Source organism: Otolemur garnettii, unplaced genomic scaffold (assembly GCF_000181295.1).
Source record: "Otolemur garnettii isolate 467f Iridium unplaced genomic scaffold, OtoGar3 scaffold00006, whole genome shotgun sequence".
Classification (NCBI taxonomy): domain Eukaryota; kingdom Metazoa; phylum Chordata; class Mammalia; order Primates; family Galagidae; genus Otolemur; species Otolemur garnettii.
Genome location: NW_003852401.1, coordinates 42,406,986 through 42,434,140, shown reverse-complemented (window position 1 = coordinate 42,434,140; position 27,155 = coordinate 42,406,986). Strand labels below are relative to the sequence as shown.

Genomic DNA, 27,155 nt, shown 5'->3' with positions numbered 1-27,155 from the left:
GGTTATGGCACAGAGGCTGGCAGGTTTGAGTCTGGCCTGGGCCAGATAAACAACAATGACAACTGCAACAACAACAAAAAAAATCGTTGGGCACTGTGGTGGGTGCCTTAGTCCCAGCTACTTAGGAGGCTGAGGCAAGAGAATCACTTAAGCCCAAGAGTTGGAGGTTGCTGTGAACTATGACACCAAAGCACTCTACTGAGGGTGACATAGTGAGACTCTGTCTCAAAAAAAAAAAAAAAAGAAACTTCAAAAAGAGGTAGAATATGCCAAACTATAGAATAATTCAGTGAAAATAATATATTTAAGTTATTTTTAATTAATTGACATAGCCCCATTATATTAAAAACCTCATTCAATCTGATCATTAATATGTTTCATGTATTATTAATTGACCAATTCAGCAAACATTCATCAAATGCCTATTAAGATCAAGAGGTATATTAGGAACCGTGGAGGAAGCATATTTGCATATAAAATGTAGAGAACTCATTCTCCAATAATACTTTCATAATCTGAGGGAAGCTTTTGAAGAAAACTCTTCTCACAAAGGAATAAATGCTCGATAACTCTTCTATTCCTATTGAAATGAAAATTGCAAACTAATTGCAATGATCATGCTCCTGGCAAACTGTTGGTGTCCAGTAATGAAACATACACCATACCTTCAGCTGATTTAAAGTTAACTAAAAAGTTTCATGCAAAGGAAAAAAAGCATAGAAATAAGGTGAACTCCACAAATCTATAAGCTAAACAGAATGACATAGTTTTCAAACTTATCTAAAAGAAAAAGCCAACTGACCATTGACCCTTCTTTTAAAAAAATAAGACGTCTAACTTGGCATGGTATTATCTGGTTTCTTCAACATGGAACTTCAGAGAAAAGTTTAAAATCCAAAAGTATATTCTAGTGTAATTTTCTGCTGTATATGTCTAACTTCACTTTAATGAACTGAAGTTGAGAAACCATCAAAAGAAAATTAGCATGTGATTAAGCCCTGAATCGGAGACTTCCCCTTTCATCCCAAACATCTAGAAACGATGTATAATATTTTTGCTAAAATCCAGAACGATGTTAGAAAAGGAGAAGGCATATTGTCAGTGGGTAAGAGACGATGAAGAACCCTTGAACAAGAGAACATAGGAGAACAGGATTAAAGAAAAGCAGCACAGCCCCAGACTGATGCGCATGTATTCTCTGCACCAATAAGGCAGCTCCAGGTGGACCTAAAACTACAGGGGAGGATTGCAGGACAGAGTGAGGGCCCGCCAGGTCAAGCCACCAGCTGTGGGGTAAGAAAAAGATTTGAAGCAGCAGGATGAACAACCTTCCCAGCGCCCCGCCCCGCCCCGCCCCGCCCTCTCACCTCAAGCATAGCATCCAACTACAGCTGTAGTTACCCCCAAAAGAAGCAATGACTTTGGAACTTCATGGCAAAGAAAACACTGAATACAGAAAGAATGTAGCACAATAGCTGCAAAGTCCTGGGAGTTTGCTAGGTGCTGGTACCACCCTACAGATATGGTGAACCCCGATTAAAAAAAAAAAAAGGCACTTTAGGCACAAAAAAATGAATCACCAGAGATTGCAGAAATTAAAAATCAATGGTTGAAAGGAAAAAATCCAGGAGTTGAGGAAATAACTGAAAAGCAAAATGGTGAGTAAACCAATTCTCCCATCATGCAGCAGGGAAGTACATGCAGGTGGCAAGAATTGAAGAAAGGTTGTGAGGGGTGGAGGGTGGGGCCAGCAGTGCAAATGTCCATCCGGTGTGAATTCCTGAATGAAAAAATAAATGGAAAGATGACACAGAGCAAATTAATAAGAAAATGTTTGCAGAACATTAGACCTGAGTCCTTACATTGAAAAGGCATCCCTGAGAAAATGACATGAAGGCTGTGTTGACCAGTTGATGGAAGTATTTCAGATTGCATGTGAAAACCCCACACTGTACCCCAGAAGTGCATTAATGTACATAGTTACCATTCAATTAAAAAAAAATAATTTACAAGAATAAAAACCACCCACTCAGCTGTGGAGTAAACACATTTCTTAAATAAAAAAAAAAAAAGAAAAGAAAAGGCATCCCTCAACTGGAAACAGAATAAAAAAAATTCAAACCCCACACTAGTCATATTGAGGTGAAATTTTAAAATGGCACAAATAAAAAGCAAATCCTCAAAGCTTTTAGAGTCAGACTGACCTCAGATTTCTCATCAACAAGGCTGAATACAAAAAAAAATTGTAGCAAAGTCTTTAGAGTTTTGAGCCTAGACAATTGAGTTTTCACTCAGCCAATTGCATTGAGAAGGAAAGATGCAGGCGGACTTTCTATCAGGTGAGATTTTATTTTTTAATTTCTCTGAAAGAAATATCAGAAGGTATACGCCAGCAAAAAAGAAAAAACACTCCAAGAAGACAAAGGATACAAAAGTCAAGGACATTCAAAGAAATTAGAGATCTTAAGAAAAAAAAAAAGCAGGTAACAATCATCTAAAAATAAAATCTCAGATGATAACAATCTGAGAGTTGGGAAAAGAAGGGAAGAAAAAAATGTCATTTCTTGTGTGTTCTTGGGGGATTATCTTTAGGCATCTGGAGAAAATACGTATTTAAATAAATGCCGAAAATATTTTGCTTCATATATATTTTCAAAACCCTAGAAATAGAATCTATAACTTTCAAACAGTTAAGGAAAAACAGTGTGTTATCAAGGAAAGGGAGGGAAAGAAAAAGAAAGACCCTGCAGAAAATAAAAAGATATGGATAGGCAGTTGGTGGAATCATAAATACACTCCAATAAACGTATAAAATGGTCCATAGTAATCAGGAAAATGGAACTCCAAAGCAATGATACTTCCATATACGTAATTCATTGACTAATAAAAATTTACAGGAAATAGATTGATTAGGAGAGATGAGGACCAGTTAAAAAGAGGAAAACTGAGATGTTTGCTAATATCAGGGTCTATCTTGTTAGGTAGCTAGCTGTAAATTGATACGGCCATTTTTCGATGTACAAACCATATACACCAAAAATTCTAGTTCCTACTGTGCATTCTAGAAAAGACTTTGTACTTGTACACATGTACAAAGAGCCTGATCAGAAGGCTTCCTGAAACACTTTTGTAGTAATGAATAATGGGAAGGATGATTTGTGCCCATCAACATGGAACCTTTAATGTAATTAAGACATATTCTATCCTGAATAATACCATGCAATGTTTAAAAAGAATATGAGATCCATGACTATTGACCTGAAAAGGTCAAAAGCAAGGAAAAAAAAAATACATAGGAATATTGTAATATAGCAAAGTATTTTTCCAGCAAAATGTCTCAATATTATTTGTTCAATTATAAATAAGTTAAAACAGTAGGAAAGAAAACAAAAATTAACAAGGGAAAAAATGAAATAATTTAAGAGCATGAAAAACAATAGAAGGTGATAGGTGAGATCACGGCTTTGGTTCATCTTATAAGGGTACATGTGAATCTTTCTAAATGTAGAATATAAATGTCTTAACGCATTAACTAAAAAAATGACATGAAGGTTAACTGTGTCTGTTAACCAGTTGATGAAAATATTTCAAATTGTATATAAAAACAGCACATTGTACCCCATGAATGTATTAATGTACACAGCTATGATTTAATAAAAAAAAAAAAAAGTAAAACAATAGAAAAATAAGTCTGTCGATTCCCCTGGCACATACTTCTAGAAGGTTGCTTTTTGAAAAGCATCATTAACATTGAAATGAATTGTGAATGTTACCATGAATGGAGCAATTCAGTCCTAATTAGTCAATCAAATTCATGCCCTCCTGACAGTGGATTGAAAATCTCACTTTCATATACGTAATTCATTGACTAATAAAAAATTACAGGAAATAGACAGATTGATTAGGAGAGATGAGGACCAGTTCACTCCCTACATTCCACGCCCCCCACCAACCAGCCACAGTGGCCTATCAACAACACGTAAGGTGGGGTGAGTTACCAGAAAGCTGCCAAAATGACATGACCAAAAATTACAATTGAAAAAAACAGAATTGGTTTCAGGCAAGGTTAAAGCAGACATCTATTAAGAGGCAGCTTGTGAAATTAGGATTCAGATGCTTTCACTCTTTTCCTCTCAGTGGTTGCTGAACCAATGTGGTCCCAACAGCCGTGAGGATTTGGAAGCTAGCCAAAAGGCCAGGTGACTCAATGTTGGATTTCTTGTCCCTCTAAGCAATGTCTCTCAGTGAGGCAAATTTGTACCAGAATAGAGCCCAGTCGCCCTCTCCCCAATCAGGAAAAGATATATATATTAAAAGTTTCTGTTTTAAAGTGTTAGCTAGCAGAGAAAGCTGAAGGAAGCTGGCAGAAGAACAAAGACTTATTCCCCCATTATGAAACCAAGGGGCTCTATTTGTGACAGAAAAATCTGTGGGAAGGGTGATGGCTGTCTTCTAAGGCCCGTCAGGGTAAGAAACAAACACTTATCTTTATTTTTATTACACGCTCACTAAGTGTGAACAGCAGCTATATTACTCTTAAATAAAAATAGACCTCCACTGAATAGATTCTTCCAAACACAAAGAGGCTATTGTTTGCGGTGAACAGGCACATTCCTGATGGAGAGGAACCAGGTGTTACATGGCCATCTGTCGTGTAAGTAATCAGTAGGTCAGAAGATCGAACTAATTGTGTGTGGTGTTACCTGACTGACTATTTCAAATTTCACGGGAGTAACATGGACATGTATTACAGAGGTAAGTTGCTAAATATTGGTAAAATCTCCAGCACAGCACTTCCGTTTCCCAGCCTTGTACCTCACTGGCCCTCACACGAGCTCTGCTTTAGCCATAAGGTGCCCATTTTTAATGCTAGAGATAAAAACGCTGAAGAGGGGAGCAGGGGGTGATGGTGAATTAGGAGACCTTAAACCCGGACCCGGGAAAAGCACATGGCAGGACAGACTGAGGGTACCCCATCAAGAGACACAGACCCCTGGCAGGAGGACAAGAGGGAGGAGGTGTGCTGGCTTGGACTGCATTTGCTTCCACAACCCTGAGCTCCTTGGCCTGGGCATCAATCAAGTGCATATGAGGCCGGGAAGTACCACACTCTCAGCAGGTATTTTTTGGATGGATGGACAATGGATAAACAAACGAGTGAACAAACAAAGGAATAAACCATACACTTTTCTCTCTGTGGACTTTAAAATCATCCGTTCCAAATGATATTCTCCTTGCAAACAACATTCCACCACATTGCTCCCAGCTGATTTCTCCACACTGCACAGAAATGTTGTCTGATTCACTGGAGGCACCGATGGTTTTCCTATATAAAATCTGGGTAGTGGTAATCTTCCCAGACTCTCTACCACAGCAAGGCAATTAGAATAATTAATAGCAACTAGAACTCATTGATTTAAAAATAAATTACCACAATTGGGTATCTGCAGATTTGCCAGGGGAATATTCTTGCTGCTTTCATCCAGGCAGTACAAATCCTGAGTTTCTGGACTGAATTTAGTCTCTTGGAGAGCCTTGATCCACATTATGTCACAGGAGCATGTAAATGGATTGCCCACCAGGATCCTACGTGGAACAAAAATGCCAATGATCAGCCTTCTTCTTCGCTTTTAAATACGCTAGTATTTATGAACTACTATACTCTGAATTCTTTCTAGCCAGCCACTTTTGAAAATAACACCTCTTTCAGAGCTTGATAATACTTATTATTAATTTACTCACCTGATAATTACTGAGCTTCTGTTATATGCAAACACCACTGTAGGTCAGCAATATAAGATCTTTACAGAATTAATAGGGAAAGTAAGACAGGAACAGAAGTCGTCAAGATATAGGAGAGAAAAAAATGTCTCATAATATGTGGAAAATAGGTGCCATGATGAATTTAGCGTGGCTATTACATAGTCATTTAGAAGGTCTCCAGTGACAATGGTAGCACATTCTCAGGAACGCTGGCATGCTCATTTCTGACCAGGCTAGAGACTCGAGTGCTATCATTTAATAAGCTCGAACTTCAGTGGGAGGGAAGGAAAATTTCATCTCAATTTAAAAGGAGATGGTAAGTACAAAGCAAAGACTAAAATGTGAGTGTCAGGGGGTTGGCACCCCTAGCTTTCTGCATTATGCAACCCCAGGCAGTTTTATTGATGCAGAAAAGTGGGTGTGAACGTGAGAGAGAACCCAGAAGGGACTCCCACATGTGCACGCGTGTGAACACACAGACACATATACACGTGCAGCACACAGGCCCGCTCAGGGATTGTGAGGGCGAGACAACTGAGCTCCAGACTGAGCTGCTTAGCCCACTGTGGGAGGGTCTGCAAAAAGCAAGCCACCACCGTTCAGACCTCAGCCCTGCTGCCTGCACTCCGGTGCCTTGCAATGAGTAAAAGAGGAAATAGTGAAGAGGAAAATAAAAACCACAAGGAAGAAAATCTTTAAATGCTTATTTATAATACTCAGTGGCCTATTTAAGATGAATTCCATTTATGGTAATGAGCCTTTAAATGAGGCCATTTAAAATCGTTACATAGACTCTGCCTGGCATTAACCACAAGACTTAAGATTACTACGGGGACAGGACCTGGGCTTTGGCAACACCATTTACTCCTGTGGTTTTCTGGTTGGGTTCTAAGCATCCCAGGGATCCCCCAGAGACTTTTCCAGGAGTTTCTTTCGGGGGAAATGTGGTCATGGTAATCCCGTTTACTTTGCGTCTGCTTGATTGCCTCCAAGTCATCCCTCCAACAGCAAAATACAACATGAACTATGAGATATGGCACATAATGCAGAAGGGACCCACAACCGGTTTAAATCCCACTGATCCAAGATGCTTCCTAGAGTCTCAGTACATGAAAAATGAAAGTCTTTGTCAAAAGAAGGTACAGGTAAAGCAGCAGAGGTGAAGGGTTGCTTCAGTTATCAATAAAACAATGTTCCTGCGACCACACAGCCCTGGCAGACCGCGGGCCTCCCCAGCTCACTGTGCAGACTCCTTTCACAGTGGTTATTACGGCACGGTACACTTCTCCCTTTCAGTTTCTCCCTCTGCCACTGGATGACGGAATCCTAGAACACAGACGCTTTTCTCCCTACCTCCCCATGGCTTAGCGCCATGTCAGTTTGATTTATAACAGGTAGACAATTAACATTCTTGAATAAATTGATTAAACATCCTTCAGGGGGAATATTAAGACATGAATTTGAAACTAGAACTCCATAATTTTTAATCCATCAAGAAAATCTTATGCAGTGATGCTCCAAATTTTTACACCAGGTACCTTACTCTATTTCATCTGTTTTTTGTTTGTCCTTCCCATTCCTGTGCTTCAACTCCCTGAATTAAGTATATTCCAAATAATTGCCAACTGCTGAAACTTTCATCATTAACCCCTATGGCTACCTATCAACTTGTTCTGTCTCTCCAGGCAGGGCGTCTTCCACTCCACACAATTTTCTTCGGAATAGGGAGGGGCCTTCATACGAAAGACTCCACAATTCAGGCAACATACAGTGGACACAAAAGCCTTGTCTGATCTACACGTCCTTCTGCCCCACGAAACCTCTGCATTACCATCAGATTAACAATAGTTCTCATTTGCTTAACTGTGATAATGCAGAGGATTGGGCCCACCTGGAAATGCTAGCTGTTAGTCAAGAACACATTTCAATATGTTTTCTTATCATTTTACAGCAGAGGAATTACAACACAGGATAAAAATTAAATGCAATGGCAAACCTAGAGAAAGGTGGGTGGAGAGGGAAACTACCTCTCCTCCTCCAAGGCTCCCTATCCCCAGGATGGACAAAAGCAGGGAGAGTTATGCCCTTGGTATTTCCTCCTCCAATGGGTTTGTTTGGCTGTGAAGCTAAGCTTGATATTTAAACTAAGCACACATGATGTTACTATTGAGAGCTCTATTTTCTTCAATTACTGAATCATGTCTTCATGAGGGAATAAAAGACCAAGAGACCCAAACTTGAGACATCACATTTTCAAGAATTTTGATATGAAAATAGATCTGCAACATCACTCACTCAAAAAAAAAAAATCCTTAATTACCCTTTCCTTTGAAAACATTTCCCCAAATGCCACACAAAATCATTACTTACAGCTCAGACAAGTCAAGGTGACGGAAATGCTTCCTAGACAAACTCGTCAGCTTATTTCGGGTAAAATTGCTGAAAGGAATCAAAAACATTAAGCGTGAATTTAAAATGCTACATTTTAGAAACAAAGTATTCAAATAGAGAGGTTGTTTTCCAAATATAATGCATTTGATCATTATCCATGCTTTACTTAGATCCAATCACCTCCTTCTTTCACCGGGAGTGATAGCTTAGTTTTGCCTCTATCCTTGCCTGCAGTCCTTGCCTTTGGGAGAGGGGAAACTACTTTCCATTTGTCTGTTTTTAGTCCCTTATTTTACCTGCCTTTTTAGATACTAATTCAGAGCCAAGTTATATACCTCATACAGATCCTAACTTTTGAAACAATTACTAGGAGTATATGTAACATAAGATAAAATTTAAAACTAAACTCGGTAGAGAAAAAAGATGTTTTAAAACTAAACAGCATCATGAATATTTTAAAATTAGGTAGCAGACAAAGTTCTTGAGTATTTACTCAATTTAATATACGTTTATAGGAAAGGACACAGTTATTGATGGAAAAACTGCTGAGATTATTTACATACGGTCTAGATAACTAGATAATTCAAAAATAAGAAGAACAAAAAATCAAATAACAGGGCATAAGTCATATTTTATCTTAAACTATCCTAGCAACATACCATCTTGAGATTTGGACCAGCCAGTCAATGAAAAAACGTATTTGTGATTAAAAAAAAAGTAATAATGAATTTATTGACATATTCCAAATCTATAGTTTTAGTCGATGAATGGGAGTTTCCAATGATTGGGCCATGAGATTTTGGGTGGGGAATTCAGAGCCATAATCCTGTGAATTTGTCTGAATTTATTTAAAAAGAGTCCAATGCTTGGGCCTCAAGACATGCGTTTGATAAGTAACATGAATGTATAGCAAACATCAACTTCACAGGAACAAACAAGACCTTAAAAATCCAGGGGAATCCAATGAGCCTTTCAGTGTGTGCTTCCTGCCCAGGAAAGCAAGTGTTGAGCTGAGATCAGAATAAAACATGAGATGCCAGGGTGACAGTGATCCTCATCCCTTACCTGAGAGGCTAGTCTGTGGTGTCAGCCCAATGAAAATGCCATTGTAAGAATCCTGGTGTATCATACAACAAGAAGACATTTCAATTTTAAATATTTATGCACCCAAATTAGATGCTCCCAGATTTATGAAACAGACCTTGAGAGGTCTAAGCAATATGATATCCCATAACAGCATAATAGTGGGGACTTTAACACCCCTCTAACAGAACAGAACAGATCCTCTAAACAGAAACTAAACAAAGATACAAAGAATTTAAATGTGACCTTAGAACAAATGGAATTAATAGACATATATAGAACACACCATCCCAAAAAATGTGCATTTTTCTCATCAGCCCATAGTACATACTCCAAAATCAACCACATCCTAGGATACAAATCAAACCTCAGCAAAATTAAAAGAATAAATATTATACCTTGTATCTTCTCAGACCAGAAGGCAATAAAAGTGGAGAGAGGAAAGGAGTCTTCCCAACACATCCTATGAAGCAAACATCACCCTGATACCAAAACCAGGAAAAGACCCAACTAGAAAGGAAAACTTCAGACCAATTTCACTAATTAACATAAATGCAAAAATTCTCAATAAAATCCCAGCCAGTAGATTACAGCTACACATTAAAAAAAAAAAAGAAAATTCATCATGATGAAGTAGGTTTCATACCAGTGATGTAAGGCTGGTACGAAAGTCCATAATATATGCAAGTCCATAAACATAATACACCATACCAAAAGAAGCAAAAACAAAGACCATATGATCCTTTCAATAGATGCAGAAAAAGCATTTGATAAAATTCAGCATCTTTTTCTAATTAGAACACTTAGGAATATAGGTATAGGTGGCACATTTCTGAATCTGATTGAAACCATCTACAACACACCTACAGCCTATATTATACTGAAAGGCACAAAACTGAAAGCTTTACCACTTAGAACTGGAGCCTGACAAGTGTGTCCTCTATCACCACTACTATTCAACATAGTTCTGGGACTTCTAGCTAATGCAATCAGGCAAGAGAAGGAAATAAAGGGCATCCAAATGGGTGCAGAGGAGGTCAAAATCTCACTCTTTGCCAATGATATAATCTTATATTTAAAGAACCCCAGACTCCTGGAAGTGATTTTAAAAAAAAATGCAGCAATGTCTCAGGATATAAAATCAATGTCCACAAATCAGTAGCCTTTGTATATGCCAATAACAGCCAAGATGAGAAGCTAATCAGAGACATAATTCCCTTCACAGTAGCTTCAAAAAAAAAAAAAAATGAATACCAAGGAATATACAAAACAAAAGAGGTGAAGGATCTCTACAAAGAAAATTATAAAACCTTAAGAAAAGAAATAGTAGAAGTTGGTTTTTTGTTTTTTGGTTTTTTTGAGATAGAGTCTCACTATGTCACCCTCAGTAGAGTGCCATGGTGTCACAGCTCACAGCAACCTCAAACTCTTGGGCTTAAGCAACTCTCTTGCCTCAGCTTCCCAAGTAGCTGGGACTACAGGCACCCACCACAATGCCTGGCTATTTTTGTTGTAGTTGTTATTGTTGTTTAGCTGGCCCAGGCTGATTTCAAACCCTTCAGCCTCAGTGTACGTGGCTGGCACAATAACCACTGTGCCACAGGTGCCGAGCAATAGCAGAAGATATTAACAAATGGAATAACATACCATGCTCATGGCTAGGAAGAATCAATATTGCCAAAATGTCTATACTACCCAAAGAAATCTACACATTCAATGCAATCCCCATTAAAATACCATCATCATACTTTCAAGATTTGGGAAAAAAACAATTCTTCATTTTGTATGGAACCAGAAGAAACCCATATAGCCAAGGCAATCCTTAGTAATAAAAACAAAGCTGGGGGTATCACCCTACCAGACTTTTAGCTATACTACAAGGCCATAGTGATCAAAACAGCATGGTCTTGACACAAAAATAGAGACGTTGACATTTGGAACCAAATAAAAAACCATGAGATGAAACTAACCTCTTACAGCCACCTGATCTTTGATAAACCAAAGAAGAACATATACTGGGGAAAAGAATCCCTATTCAATAAATGGTGCTGAGAGAACTCAATAACCACATGTAAAAGACTCAAACTGGACCAGCACCTCTCACTACTTACAAAAATTGACTCAAGATGGATGCAAGATTTAAACCTAAGGCATGAAACAATAAAAATATTCAAAGAAAGTGTGGGGAAAACACTTGAAGATATCAGCCTTGGGAAAGATTTTATGAAGAAGACTTCCATGGCAATTTCAACAACAACAAAAATAAACAAATGAGACTTAATTAAACTGACAAGCTTCTGTACAGCTAAGGAAACAACAACCAAAGCAAATAGACAACCTTCAGAATGGGAAGAAGACATTTGCATATTATAAATTAGACAAAAACTTGATAACTAGGATGTATAAAAAAGTCAAATTAAACAACAAAAAAGATCCAATGATCCCATATACTCCTGGGCAAGAGACATGAACAGAACCTTCTCTTAAAAAGACATATGAATGGCTAACAAACATATGAAAAAATGCTCATAATCCCTAATCATCAGACAAATGCAAATCAAAACTGCCCTGAGATATCACCTAACTTCAATGAGAACGGCCCACATCACAAAGTCTCAACGCTGCAGAAGCTGGCTTGGATGTGCACTGCTGATGGGACTGCAAACTAATACAACCTTTTTGAAAGAAAGTATGGAGAATCTTCAAAGAATTCAGATTAGACCTCCCATTTGATCCTATAATCCCATTACTAGGCATCTACCCAGAAGAAAAAAAAAATCCTTTCATCATAAGGACATTTGTACTAGATTGTTTATCACAGCTCAATTTGCAATCGCCAAAATCTGGAAACAGCCTAAATGCCCACCAACCCAGGAATGGATTAACAAGCTGTGGTATATGTATACCATGGAATACCATTCAGCCATTAAAAAAGATGGAGACTTTACATCTTTCGTATTAACCTGGATGGAAGAGGAACACATTCTTCTTAGTGAAGCATCACAATAATGGAGAAGCAAGAATCCAATGTACTCCATTCTAAGATGAAGGCAGTAGATGAGTTAATACAAGGCGCAGGGTAGAGGAGTGAGCAAGTGGGGAGAGGGGAGGAAGGAGAGAGATGGGGTGTATGGCACACCTCTTGGGGGCAAGACATAATTATAAGAGGGACTGTATCTAACAAGTGCCATCAGTGTAACCTAATTCTTTGTACCTTCAATGAATCCCAAACAATAAAAAAAAGAAAAAAAATCCTAGTGTATCTCACCAGTCATCTTTAGAGAAGAGTTAAAACACAAGAGCTAATGTACAGGCTAAGGCCAGTTAGTTGAATTAAGAATATCCTGCTTTGGCATCTGATGACCCAAAGGTAGAGTTACTTGCCATGTGTTTACTCGCAGCTTAATTCGATGCTGAGACTTCCACTCATCCAAACTCTACCTACCCAAGGGACCTTCCTACCTTCTACACCCACATCTTCTGTCTTCACACTGAGGACAAAGTGCTCGCTCACATGAGGAAACAACCCACCAGAAGTTGTAACCTGGGCCCACATAAAGGTCTTTTTTTGAAACATCAAGTAAAAATGGTTGTCACTGACACATAATATGTTGAAAAGTCAATCTGCCTATCTTTTCCACAGTCTTCAAGGCAAAAAATGTTTTCCTTGTCATCAGAGAGTCCCATTTTTTTCTTAACAAAAATAATAAATAAGTAACCTGCTCTTCTTCCCCAAGTAAAGAGAAAGAAGAAACTAATGCAAAGGTCCTCCCTGTCAGCTGGGAGTTGCTGCCATCAGCACAGCATAGAGTGGGGTTATGGGCCAAAGAACACAGTGAATCTTATGAACCATACTTATTATTGGGGCCAAAAGCCAAAAAGAAGGAAGAGAGGAAAGAGAAAAAGATCAACAATCCTCTTATTGTTTGATTCTAGAGCTTTGCAAAGGAGCTAATTAGCACCTCTGCAAAGCCTCTGGAAAACACAAACACTGACTTTTCTCACAGTCCCTGGGTTCCTGGGGGCTGGGCAAGAATTAAAGGCACCAGGAAATAAACCCAGTGACCAGTCACTGAGGCTCTGGGCAGTTTCCACGGGATCCTAATACGGGTAGGGAGAGAAGCGGTGAAAAGGAAAAAGAAGTCCGAGCTGAATTGCCCTAAAACCCAAAGTAAATACTGACCTTGTACACATTCTTAGTGTTGGGAACCTCAGAGAGATAATTAGTATTTCCCCGGGGTAGAGAGAAACAGCTTTTAATCCACATTTCTTTACCAGCTCCTTTGTACGCCACTGTGTTGACTTTTGAGGTAAGAGCACAATTTACATGTGGACACTCAGGGGAGAACAAGCCACGCCAATTCCCAGGTCCTCCTCACACAGGACCTACAATCTGCAAAAGCAGACACCTGGCTTAACGTCTTCCCCCTTCCCTGTCCGCAAAAGCAAACTAACTTAATTTGATCTTTTGGTGATGAAGAACCTCTTCTGTCATGTGATATATGAAGCTTATTAGACATACGGCAAATTTTTCATAACTGCCTGACACTGGCCTGATTTTGCTGTCTTACTGTCCTACAATGACTTCAGGTACCAACCGAGTTTCTGCACTTTGACCAAAGGTTGCTATCCCACTGTCACCTCTGGTAGCTATGTATGTACATCTCTGTAGTTTCCTATTTTCAAATAATACACATGCCTCTCTGGGAGAATGGGACAGATATCTGACCTTGTGTATAAGCTGTGTATTATACAAAGAATGCCACGAAAATTATCCTATCACATATCACCATGAAATAAATACACAAGGTAGCTTGCATAGTCACATAAATAGCATGCGACAAGAAAAATTTAAAAGTACAGAAAAGTAACAAGTAAGTATACTAATAAAACGATAATTAACGATAGCCACTGTCTAAATCACAACCTTAGGAGCAGCAATATGACGAAAGGGCCAGTAAAAATGTGGATGTTGAGTAATTTGGGCCTAAGGTCAGCTGCAATGAAAATACCAGAGCTTAACCACTGAGGTCATTAATTACATTTAAGTGATTGCATTAGAGCATTCTGCCTTTTTCGTCGATCCAGCTTCTGTCTTGTTTATGCTATCAAGGCCTACGCAGACATCAGATCTGTGCAGGCAAACCAGCTACAGAGATGATGCCAAAAAAGCATGTAAATGAAATGTGTTAATCAAGTTCCTTGGAGGTTTATCACATTTTTGCAGAATGTTTTATATCTTAATTTACAGGCTTTCTTTTTAAAGTGACTTCCTCATTAATGCCACCTATAAAGCATGAAACCATGATACTGGCTTTATGAAATTAACATTTCCCATAATATCAACAAATCTCAATGGAGCGTCCAGGCGATCTGCTCTAAGCGATTTCTTTTACAACTGGCAGGGAAATCAGTTGAGGAACTGTTCTCCCCAAGAACAGAAAGAGAACAAATGTTAGAGAAAAGGCTGATCCTCTAATTATATGGATGGTACAAATTTTATTTTCTGTACTCTTCTTGTGAGAATCGGGGCAAGGGTTAGCCCTTAGAGCCATAATTCTACCATGCAACACACTCTACAGACCTGTGTAAGCCCTAGAACTCCCTCACTCACTCTTACTTTATCTATGAAATGGAAATAAAAAAGATCTTCTCTATCAATTGTCAGAAAAAAATCAAGTGAAATAATAAAGGTGAGAGTTCCACAGGTAAACTATAGACTATCAGACATAGTCTACTGCTGCAAAGAGAATTTGGTGCAGCAAGAAAGGGCCAATGGATGCAGGCCACAACTTCCCAGCAGATGCCCCCACTAAAAACTCTGGGGATGGAGGCCACCAGTCCGAGCTGAGCGATGTAGAAACCTCTCCTCTTGGAAGGCCCCATCTTACTGACTTACATGCCTCAGCAAGCAACCTAATGGCTCCCATTTCCCATATTTCCATTTGATTTCAGCCTACAAAGCATTGACAAAACTTTGGGGAAAACATTTCCTATTTTTAATAATTGTCTGAATCTTTAGTGTATCCCAGGATTGACTTTTCTCCACTTTTATCAATCTGTGACTGACGATTCTGAGAAAACAAAGGTTCAAAAGAAGACCTACTGTGGGGTTGAGGAGGGAGCACTAGTAATTTTTAGTTTTCCAAAAGGCCAAGGCCCAATCAACTTCTTTCAATTCCACTAGTTTGATGTCTTCCAGGGAGCATGTCATGATTCCAGGGAAAGGAACCAAGGACTCTGTGCAAGGACATAGTTTTCACACTAGACTCCTTGCTGCTGGCCTATTGCTCTATCCAAGATGGAACTGGCCCAGAAATTTGTGAAAAGGAATAAACAGCCTGTTCTAAGTACCCCTCTGAAGCTATTCAGCAATCAAACAAAATCAAAGCTAATGTTTCTAAGCTATTATCACAGCTATGCTAACTTTAAAAAAAGGAGGTTTGGAGTTGGGAAAAAAAGAAAATAAACAGAGGGGGGGAATATTGAATAAATTGGGTCCTAGGAAGCAAAAGAATCAACTTCTACTTACATGTGCTGCAGGTTGCTGTTTTTAAGAAATGCTTTGTGAGCGACAAATTTTAATCCAGAGTCCACAATTGTCCTAGAAAAACACATAAATTGCACATATATTAGAACTAACCAGTGAATGCCCATCTGACCGTGGGAAGAGAGAAAGAAAAATCTCTGAGATAATGTGTGCAGGTCCTGGATACTCACAGATTTTTCAGTCCCACGTAAGCTTCGACATCATCTTCATTGATGATTTCTAACCTTTTCTGATTTGCAATGAAACTGAAATAAAGCAGAGAGTGAACAGCAGTGACTCGGAATGTTGGTAACAACATGAAGAAAGGGGTAACTTTCGGCCATCTTACCAAGGTGACCAAGGCGGCCCCTCTGCACCCATCCTAGCTTCATCTTTTGTTATTAAATATAGCAAAAGAAGCTAAAGTGAGCATGCCTGAGAAGAGGCTATTCAATGACCAGGACAGCACATCTTTTATCACTTTACCTGACAAGCTCAGTTTCCTTCCCCTTTTAGAGTTTGCCAGTGAACAGAGGTGAAAATACCTTAGGAAGGTATCTGCTACCTCTCAAAGGTGTTTCACCCTTATGACACCCATAGGGATGCTGGTACTATCACTGCTCAGGAATAATCATGTCCATCCTCACATCCCGAGAGAAGCAGCCACACCCTCCTTTGCCTCCTAAAACATTGAAGTGGATCCCCCCCTTCTCTCTCCCTTCCTCCCCCTCTCTTTTCCCAGCCTAACATCCTCTCTTTCCATTGTTATCAGTAACAATACCGACTTCTCCTTTGAGGAACCTATTTGATAAACACCAAAGAGCCATGGCACATTCTCTGTAGGAACCCACCTCTCCCCGCCCCACCCCTCCAGCTGTCAAATATAGGAGTGAACTGACAGGAGAACTCCATCCCTTTGGCCACAATGGTGGGCTTAGAAATGTGCATATGATCTCAATTAGCTCAAGGAGAATCTTCCCAAGATAAGATTAAATAAATGAATGTCAGGAGAGAGGAGTGTCTTTCTCTGTCTCTGGGATCACAGCTGGAGACATAGGCCTTGGGTTTCCACTAGAAAATTTTCTGGAAAGAGACTGTCCAAGAATGAAGTTGCACTAAGAAAGAAAGCAGGCTAAGCAGATATGAAGAGACAGAACCCCCAAAATACCAGTTGAGCCTTCAGATCCAGCCATCTCTGAAGCGAGATGCCACTAACCTTTATTTGATCTGGATTTCTGTCACTTGAATCAACAAAGTTTCTGATAATGCCAAGACACCACTATAAAAACCACCATCATGGACTCTCCTATACTCCCCCCTATACAGCAGTACCTGTCTGTTCCCTTTTCTTGATGACATCTTCTTTGAAGGTAGTTAGATCTGTTCTACGTGCAAATCACTCTTAATAAGCTCACAGCACCTAGCTCATTACCTGGTACAGGGCACTCAGAGGCTGGATGGACATATGGATGGACAGACGGACAGGAGAACAACACTTGGGGTTACAAAGTTACTATAGGAAGTTACACCAGGATGAATTTGCCCCTTTCTTTTTAAAAAAAAATTAAGATAAATAACATATTCCAATTAAGATACTGAAAACATGATGTATGTGGGCCCTGCTGTTAATAAAGTGAGTTAAAAATATAGAATAAATTAAACAATGGGGAGAATATCTAGCTTCTAAAAGTCCCTTTGAGCCAGCATGGGAAAGAAAAGGATGATAAGATACATAGTAAAGGATTGGGCATCTCTTTAGAAAACAAATTTTTAAAAATAAAAAAATACACTGTCTGTCAAACAAAATTATACCCGAGAAACTACAAAGTAGTGTCCCCCTGTTACATAAAAATGCATCCTCCAAAATTGAAAGGGCATCTTCCTCTGGCTCTACTTGCTACCCAGGGCCTGACACTTAACAGACGTACAGGAGGGTTCATTCCCTTTCTCCCACCACACACAGAAGAAGGAACTATGTCAAGACTTAAACCCAAAGCCCAATTTTTTTTTAAGCCAGTCAAATTTAGCAATGGGAGGTGGAATACCAACTCTAATGACACTTATTTTTATAAGCTCTGTAATACCAACTCTAATGACACTTATTTTTATAAGCTCTGTAATACCAACTCTAATGACACTTATTTTTATAAGTTCTGTAACACACTACCACCAGACAGCCCAAAGCCCAGTTTTCAATGGCAAGTTTCCATGAAACATTGCAAAATGATCACACTTTAGATACGTATTTCCAAAATTGCCATTTCACTAACATTTTCAATAGAGACCACAGCGACCTCACTCTTCCAAATCATCTCACAGTAAGAACTGCATTCCAGAGAGCCCCAGATTTTGATGCTTTGCTCATGCAACTGACAGCAAAAAGGGTGGATAAGATGGGCAAGTTTTCCTTTGGAGTCACAGATCAGGACTCCTGGAAAAGCCCGTCCACTCCGTCCAGCTGCCTTTAGCATGCTGCCTGTCCCTGTTTTGAAATCCCTCCAGAGTTCATCTCTCTTTACCTGGATCACTGTTTTTTCCTTCACGCTTACAAGGCCTCACATTTAATAGGTACTTAATCATTTACCTTTAACTTTTCTTTATTTGTGTCCTTTAGTTTACTTTTATCACATTTTCATCAGATATTTCCTTTATAAATGTGGTCATTAGTGAATTCACAGTATTCATGAGATGAACATATGCAAGTTAAGCAAAGCACCACCGTCCTTGGATCTAAGACTGACCAGATAGGAGATTTTGCTGAAAACCATCACAAGAACCATGTGAAATGATGAAATATATTCACTAAAGAATACTCATCCACTGTGAAGGCAGGAATGTCTTGGATAAACACATAAATTTTTATTCCTGTCAAAATGGAAAGACTACCCGAAGAGCTGGATCAAATGGTCAGCAAGTATTCCTTCAGTAGTAGACTCCAAGAATGGCCCCCTCCTAAGCTACCATCTGCAGAGATGCTCACAATATAGAGGCTAGCTACAAATTGCTGGTGAAATCCACCCCCAAGACACTTTTCTTAGCTATCACTATGTAAAGAATCCTGGGACTGGAAAGGAAGCCAGTAAAGTGAGTAGCAGGCAATTCACAGAGGGGAACCTCAATGGCCAGGAAACTGAACAGTTGCTCATCTCATGAGGAATCCAAAATGCAAATTAATACGACAATGACATTCTCTTCTCTTCTCACTAGATTGACAAAATACTTAAAGTCTGACAATACAAAGCATTGCTAAGAATGTGAGGGATGTCTCCTACCTTGTTAGAGAGAGCTTAAATGGATAGAACCACTTTGAAGGGCACTTTGCCAATATCCTGGAAAATCATAAACCAGCAGCCCTGGGAGCCCAGAAATTCTGCTTTTTTTGTTACTGTTCTTTGCAAAGACATGGTCTTGCACTATTGCCCAGGCTGGAGTGCAGTGGTGTGATAATAGCTAGCTATAATCTCAAACTCCTAGGCTCAAGCGACCCTCCTGTCTCAACCTCCTGAGTAGCTAGGACTAAAAACCCAGGCCACTATACCCAGCTAATTTTTTTCTATTTTTGTAGAGATGAAGTCTTGCTATGTTGTCCAGGCTGGTCTTGAACTCCTGACCTCAAGGGATACCCCCCTATCTTGGCCTCTCAAAGTGCTGGGGTTACACTTGTGAGTTACCAGGCTTGGTCTACTTCTAAGTATTCACCCAAGAGAAATTTTCGCATGTGGCTACAAAGAAACAAGCATAGAATAGTCATTGTAATATGGACAGTAGAATATTGCCATATTCACTGTAACAGTCAAAAGCTGGAAATACTTCAAGTGTCCCATCATAAAGAAACAAAAATTTTAAAAAAATAATATGTATTAATATATGAATTGGATTGAACCTGATTTATATTTTGGGTAGAAAGAGACCTCTAAGTGAGAAAGAATATAATCAAAATTGTATACTGATATATCATATAAAACAATTTATGTGACCTTTCAAAAATACACTGAAAACAAGAGGACATAGTATTCACAGTCAAGTATATACACAAAGTGTAAAGAGATGATTTCTAGAAAGGTTACTTTGAGAAAGGAGAATGGGTCTGTGATTATAAAAAAGAAATCTAAGCAGGCAGTGCGCCTGTGGCTCAAGGAGTAGAGTACCAGCCCCATATACCAGTAGAGGCAGGCTCCAGCCTCAGCCAAACTGCAAAAAGAAAGGAAAGAAAGAAAAGAAAGAAAGGAAGGAAGGGAGGGAGGGAGGGAGGGAGGGAAATCTAAGCTGTTAATCTGTTAATTCTACTAAATTGCTAAACTACTTCTTTTATTAAGAGAGAAAAAGCTTGCAACAAAGAAAGAAAAATACTGAAACATCAGTTGTGAATATAAGTACATGACATTATTGTGGTGTTATATATTTTTAATTTTTAAAATTTGTGAAGAAAGGGAGATGAGAGAGACAGAGAGAATGAATGCCAAGCAAGCAAAATAACTGCCCGACCCCAGGACTTCTTAGTGACAAACACATCTAAGCTCAAGTTCTTGGCTTCTCCGACCTCTCAAATGGCAAATGGTCCAACAGCCTTCTGCTGTTCGCCCCAGAGCCGCTGGGCAGAAACACAAGACTAAGGTGTGTGCTGTGCTGCCCCCTACTGGTGGCTTCCACCTGCCTCCGGGAGGACCTTGACATGCCAGGCCTTTCCCATTCTCCATCTCAGGCTATTGAACCAAAAGGCAGAAGCGGCTGCACAGACAAGGCAGGATTAGGAAGGAGAGAAGAATAGCCTTGTCGGGCCAAGAAGCAGGCTTCCCTCCAGAAAACTATTCCCCATTGTCCCTGTCAAAGTGCTGTGTCACTCCATGGGCTCTTTACTGAGTGGAGTCCAGCCCTGCTCAATAAAACACATCTCCAAAAAGGGTTCCATCATTCCCCAAGGCCTTTGTCCTGAAGGCTTTGTTACAAGCTTCCGGTCCATGACAGCCTCTACCTCTTCTGACCTCTGCACAGAGACTTTCAGGGCCCGCCCTCCTTCACTCAGAGCTGTGTCCCACCCAGCACTTGTCTCATAGGAATTTCATGTGACAGCAGCAGAGTTTTGGTTCCTCCCAGAAAACAAAGCTTCTCTCCTTCTAACTTGCAGACCTTGCCTTCGTTCTGTTAGGCAAACCAAATCAGCATCCTTTAAATAGTGCCTAAGAGACATGGTAGATTTGTAGTCTTTAAATTTGAGACTTCTTAAGAATTTCTCTCACTCACCCCTCTTTCTCCCCCAAGGACCCCAGGCCCTCCCACTCCATCAGCAATCTGTCAAAAATCACTGTTGGCCTTCAACCATTCTGTTTTGTCCAGAATATCCTTTCTTCCCCTCACGATTCCATAAATAGGACTATTGCTAGAACTTCAAATATGAGGGCTTTTTTGCCATTGTTTCTCACACTTTTACTGTGTACCCCAAGACCACTCTCTACTGCCCTAATGATTGGATCCCATATGCTTAAGAGCTTCTCAATTCAGTCACCCGAGATCTCTCCTGGGACGCTACCAGATCTAAAATACTGCTTGAGTGATTTGTAGGCAACACTAAAAATGCTTTTTCAAATCAGAACATTTTTATTCCATCCGTTGGCAAGCATTTTTTAACATGCATTGCACTTCCTAAGTTTGCAATTAAGAATTAAATGGATGGTAGTTAACTCTTTGTAGTCAGAATTTCATTCTTTTATTATGTTTTTTTACTGGTGATAGTAATTTTATTTTGGAGGGGTTAATGTGAGAGTATGTACAATTAGATTACATCATTTGCTTTGCAGGGCAAAGTCCACAGTCTGAGTTGCAATTGAATTCTTCACCCAGGAAGTGTGACATACGCCCTTATCTGTCCCTGATAGGCAGGAATTTACCAAGTCTCCTTCTCTCCACCTCTGTAATTTGTGTTTCTCTCTTGGGTGGGCCTGTAGCTGGTGATTTACTATTTTCAGATTAGTGCTAAGTATATGGGATGCTTGCTTTTCCATTCTTGAGATACTTTACTTAGGAGAATGTTCTCCAAATCCATCTAGGTAAATACAAAAGATGCAAAATCTCCATCTTTTAGGGCTGAATAGTATTCCATGGTGCACATATACAGCAGTTTATTAACCCACTCATAGGTGGATGGGCACCTATCTGACCCCCTAACTGAACTGCTGGTTCCTAAATGTAAGGTTCCTACTCATCTCACTGCTTCTCCACTGCCTGTGAGAGCTGAGACTCACAGGAAGTCTGCTGACTTAGAGCACTCAAACCAGATGCACAGTTACTACTAAATGAAGATTATAATCATACAACATACCTTCATTTATCATGTAGAGAACAAAGAAACAAAGTAAAAAACAATAATGGGGGGGAAACCAATTGTGAAAACAAAATTTGTCCAAGCTAAATGTGAGTCTAGATTACAAGCACACAACATATTCAAACTATTCAGTTTTTTAAAGGATAAAAATTAACTGCCTTTGGAAAATAAGCCATTTATTTGCCACAGAACCTCTTTGTATCAGAAATGCTAGACTATAAAAGGCTTCCAAGAATCTCCAGATCCAGCTCTTCCTGATCTTGGTGCTCTGGGGGGTGACAGTGCTCACTGCCACAGGATTTAATGAGCAAACAAGAAAAGGTTCCAAGCAGAGGTACACGCACCTGTCTTAGGAGGGGATGATGGAAGGAACTACAAAATATTATTGGGAAAAAAAATATATATGCTGGGGCAGGTCAGTGAAGGCTTAAGTGGAGAAAGGTTTGGAACTCAAGCCTTGAAAATTGACCAAAAAGTCAACAGATAAGGAATGTGACATACACCAAGTCCATGCTATTTGTCATCTTGTTTTGCATTGTCACCAAAGCTTCTCCAGTCTTAACTGCCATTCAGGAACTTGGCTAAGACACTTCCCCGAGGGGATAGAATTTCCTTTTCTTAGGCTTCACAAAAACCCAGTAAGCAACTTATTAGAAAAGAAGAGAAAGAGGTAATTTTAGAAAAAAAATTCAAAGAAATATTTTTGAATTACAGGTTCCTGGAAAGAGCCCTCATCATATTTTAAAAGATTCACATTGGCTTTAACCACCTATCAAATAATTCCTGTAGGTAATCTTCCCAAGTAACAAAGAGTGGTTTCTAATGCATCTTTTTTTTCATGTATATTAGCTGAACAGCGGTATTACTCAAAAGAAAATTTCCTCTTAACTTAGACTTTATTACCTGAACTGTACTTTGGCAACACATCAAGATGAAATGGAAACAGCAGTGAATACTCCAAATGGTGACTCTTCAAGGTGGAATCGCTTCCTGCTACCCCTGCCCTCCCCCGTCTATACCACCAGATGAGACAGATAGATGGATGGATGGATAGATAGAAGATGAATTGATGGATAGTTACAGATAAATCTGATAAAAGTAAATAGAACTCAGATGCTCAGGTTTACAGGCACGGGCTGAGGCTTTTCAACTCTGATAGGATACTCTCTTCTATAAGACTTCTTTCATAGGGAATATAAGATAATTTTTTTTTTTTTTTGCTGGTTTTGGCCAAGTCTGGGTTTGAACCCGCCACCTCCAGCATATGGGGCCAGCGCCCTACTCCTTTGAGCTGCCCAATATAAGATAATTTTTAAAAAGAACAGCCCTTGGTCCCTGGGTCCGCATCTAGGCAGCTTCAGTTCCTTAGCAAAAAAAAAAGCTGAGAAAGAGTTTTGAAAGTCAATCCATGACATGAGCAGGTGCAAATGATGTATAAGATTAGACTCTCTCAGTCCATAGCTCCACTCTTGAGAGGATGAGTGATCCCAACTGTGAGGAAATGAATGTAAACACACAGAACAAGCAAGCTCACAGCCTGACTTTGAAAAGCCCCCTAGCCCATGCCTTTCAGCATCAGCACTTCCAGCTTCTTTTTGGCCAGAAGTTCAGAGGGAGCAGCACCATTAACTCCCTTTTTCTGGAGGCTAATTGGTGCCAGGTAGGAGGCTACTCCAGGATGGTCTCCTGACAAAATAATGCCACCAGGAGAGTGAATGATTGTTCCCATTTCTAAGAAGAGGAAACTAAGGCCCAGACATGCCATGTCACTTCCCAAACGTCATATAGCTCATGGATTTGCCTAAAAGGATTTGAACCCAGATGTACCTGCCTCTGAAGTCTGAACTCCTTCGTGGCTACTGTGCCACACTGCTAGGACTGTGGACTTGCAAATCCAGCATCTTCAATGAGAAACATTCCTAGAATTTGTGCACTATGGACCTTCACAAATAATTACAGCCTAAAAGCAAAAGTCATTCATGGGATGACCTCCTAGCTACAAGGCCAAGCTCTGAGAACTGCAGCTTTTTAGATCAGCCCAAATACCCTGGGAATGTAAAGATTTAAGTGCCTAGGAGATAATAAGTAGAGTGGGGAGAGGCATAAACATACTGCCCTAGCTTCACCTCTTACTAGCTCTCTGACATGGGCAAGTCCCTCCACCACAGTTTCCTTGTTTATAAAATGAGATAACAACAGTAACTGCCTCAGGGGTTGTTGGGGAAATCAGAAAATGGGTCCACATAGGAGGATCTCCATTAGAGTTAGTTATTATTTAAAATGAATGAAAGACCAGGTTCTAGGCCTTGTTTGGTGGCAAACTTAGCCAGTGAGCTTAATCTCCAGTGCCCACAGCCGCAGAAGAGGAAATTTGAATTTGATAAAGTCTCGGTGCTCTTCAGTACATAAATTGTAAGAAAAATTCTTCAAAATATTATGGGAAAAAATACACTCTGGATTTCTGAGTATTTATGTAACATCATTCTCATCTATCTCTGCCAACCAGGTGATTGCCAACAAGAAATCCCCTAATTTATGACCAGAAAAATTAATCATTACAAAAAAAATCTTACAGTTTGCTTTCTACATAAAACACATCAGTTTGCATCAGGAAAATGTAAGTTTAATCTGATTTACTGGCATAGCCTTGTATGTGGGTTTAAGATTGGACTCCAGGCCACAGATAATGTGATAGGTAAATATTACAAACTGGTTGGCAAAGTCACGGCCAGCAGCAGGTGGTCTGGATCTAGTCAACGGGGTGCTTATTTTCTTAAATGAAATTTTTATTCATCGCTAACATTTTAAAAATGGAAGATTTCAGAATTTTCAAATCTGACTTTTCATATTCTCTTAAAAAGACAGAAAGCCCACCAAACTGAACCAGCATTTCCTCCCAGTAACCATCAGTTGCGCTTCCCCTAGGGATTGGGAGCACATTTCAAACTGGTCACATCCCAAACTACCCGGGCTGTTTCACTGGCCCATAGGAAGATTTTGGACACCTGATTTAGTCTTTGCTTGTCACTTCCTCTGAAACCTCAATGCTCCTAATCTCCTACATACTGGTAAGAGGTGCATAGAGACCCCTGGAATGAGCCTCATGAAATAAAATGATACAGAACTTACAATAAAAACTTAAAAAAAAAAAAGTTACTTCTACCTGTTCTGGAAACCTTAAATACTTCCTCTGTGATGAACCCAAACTGACACAGATATAGCTGAATAAATCTGATGCTTGATACAGGGGGAAACGGGAGTGGGTTGTTAGCTGACAATTTTTTTTCTTCCAGCTAATTTACTTAATATCCTTCTGTGTTTACCCTTAGGTCTCAGGCCTTTCACAGGTCACAGTAGCCTGCCTTGCCAAATGGGATGGCAGGTGACTCAACAGGTACCACGATGTAGCTTTACCACATTAAACTACCCAGAGTTCCAGAAATGGTCCTGATACTGAACTACTTGTCAAGCAAGTGGCTGATAAGTTTATGTTTAGCCACAGTTTCTATTCAGAGCAGGTGCACTCTAAGATCAGTCAACGGAACCCCCAGAAACACAAGTCAGTTCATTCAGCGACAGAGGGTGCACACTGCAGCTAATTCATCCTGGCAGGCTCACGGGGACACCATTCCTCTCAGGGCTGGAGTCACCGCAGGAGCCTAAGGGAGCTTTGCCTATGGCTGGGGAGACCGTCTGGTCACACCTGCTCCTAACAGCTTCTAGGCCAAAACCATCTCTGCTGCTCTGTGGGGTGGAACTCTCCAGGTTTCAATCAAGCATTTGTCCAAGCTCTGGAGTGGTCACAGGGCCACCTCCCATTCTACCCCCACATACCTGGATCTCTGCTGGTACCCCTGCATTTCATCTTTGCACCCCCACAAGCCTGGATCTCTGCTGGTACCCCTACATCTCATCTTTGCACATGGATGGCGTGGCTTCTACCTGGACAGCACGCAGGCCAGGCTGCTTGGTCTTGGTAAAAGGATGTCAGCCCCCACCATCTGTTTGTCTGCTTTCCAGAGAGAATGGATCTGCCCTTAACCAGCAACAGAGACTAAAATTTTCCAGGCTCTGGTCAGAGGGGACAACCTCCAAGCATCTGTGGTCCAGCTTCTATCAAGGCCAGGCTCAGCCAAGGGCATGTGAGGATGACAGTCTAAGATTCTAAGTTGTATCAGTATTATAATTACAGCCCTCGGAGAGGAGATTAAATCCTTGACCACTTTTAGGCTCCTTGCAGAATTGATGTCCTTGTCACATCCTCCAACTTTCACTGGCTTTTCTCAGGAAGAAAAAAATGAAATCTACTTCGGTACTTTTCATACAAGCTGTGCATTACATCACTCATTGTCCCTGCAAAAGAAATTCCTTTCAGAACACAGTGCCAGACAAAGCTGTGTTCCTGCGGAATTAGTAGGCATTCTCCTTCCTAATAATGAGTTTCTCTTTCACTGCCAGGAAGTTAAGGACAAATGTTGCACTCAGTCACAGCAACTGTGCCAACCTTTAGGGCTAGTTGGAGTTCTTGTCTCTCTTTTTTTTACTTTCTTGTTCCCTCTCATTTTTACTTTATTAACTTATTTGTAATAATGTAACCATAATAAAATAGTTAGCATCAGTTATTCAATACTGATGATAAATTGTGACGTTTCTAATAGTCATTCAATAAGCATTAAGTGGCTATTCTGTACGTTACACTGATACTATTGAATTTCCTTATACTGCTTGTTTTCAAGAAATGATAGTAAATAATTTCACCTATGATGTTTTTGCATCTCAAAGTGAGTGCTCTAAAAAAATGAAATCTCCTTGAAATTCAATCCAACACCATAAATTTTGTTTTTTTTAAAAAAAAATGTCTTTTCCTCTTTCCCTTTTATTTCAAGCAAACCAATATTCCATTTATGACTTGTGAGGAAGAACCTGCAATGATTAGCCTGGGCCATAAGAATTCTAAGAAGCATTCAAGTCAGCATGAATCACAGCAGAATACAGTTTTGAAAGCTCTTGGCCTCTGGTCAGGTCAAATCATTCCATATGAAGAGAATTTTTGGAACTAAGACTTCTGTT

At 39.8% G+C, this 27,155-nt stretch overlaps 1 protein-coding gene across 5 annotated transcripts in view; it reads right to left on the bottom strand.

Annotated features, from left to right (window-relative positions):
• NTRK2 (neurotrophic receptor tyrosine kinase 2) overlaps window positions 1-27,155 on the bottom strand; it is a 341,040-nt gene that overhangs the window by 294,532 nt on the left and 19,353 nt on the right. For all 5 annotated transcript variants that reach the window (XM_012813035.1, XM_012813015.1, XM_012813022.1 and 2 more), the window contains 4 exons: window positions 15,958-16,032; window positions 15,770-15,841; window positions 8,134-8,202; window positions 5,432-5,586 (listed from right to left, as the gene is read on the bottom strand). In XM_012813035.1, the coding sequence (XP_012668489.1) occupies window positions 5,432-5,586; window positions 8,134-8,202; window positions 15,770-15,841; window positions 15,958-16,032 (371 nt within the window). The remainder of the gene's footprint in view (window positions 1-5,431; window positions 5,587-8,133; window positions 8,203-15,769; window positions 15,842-15,957; window positions 16,033-27,155) is intronic.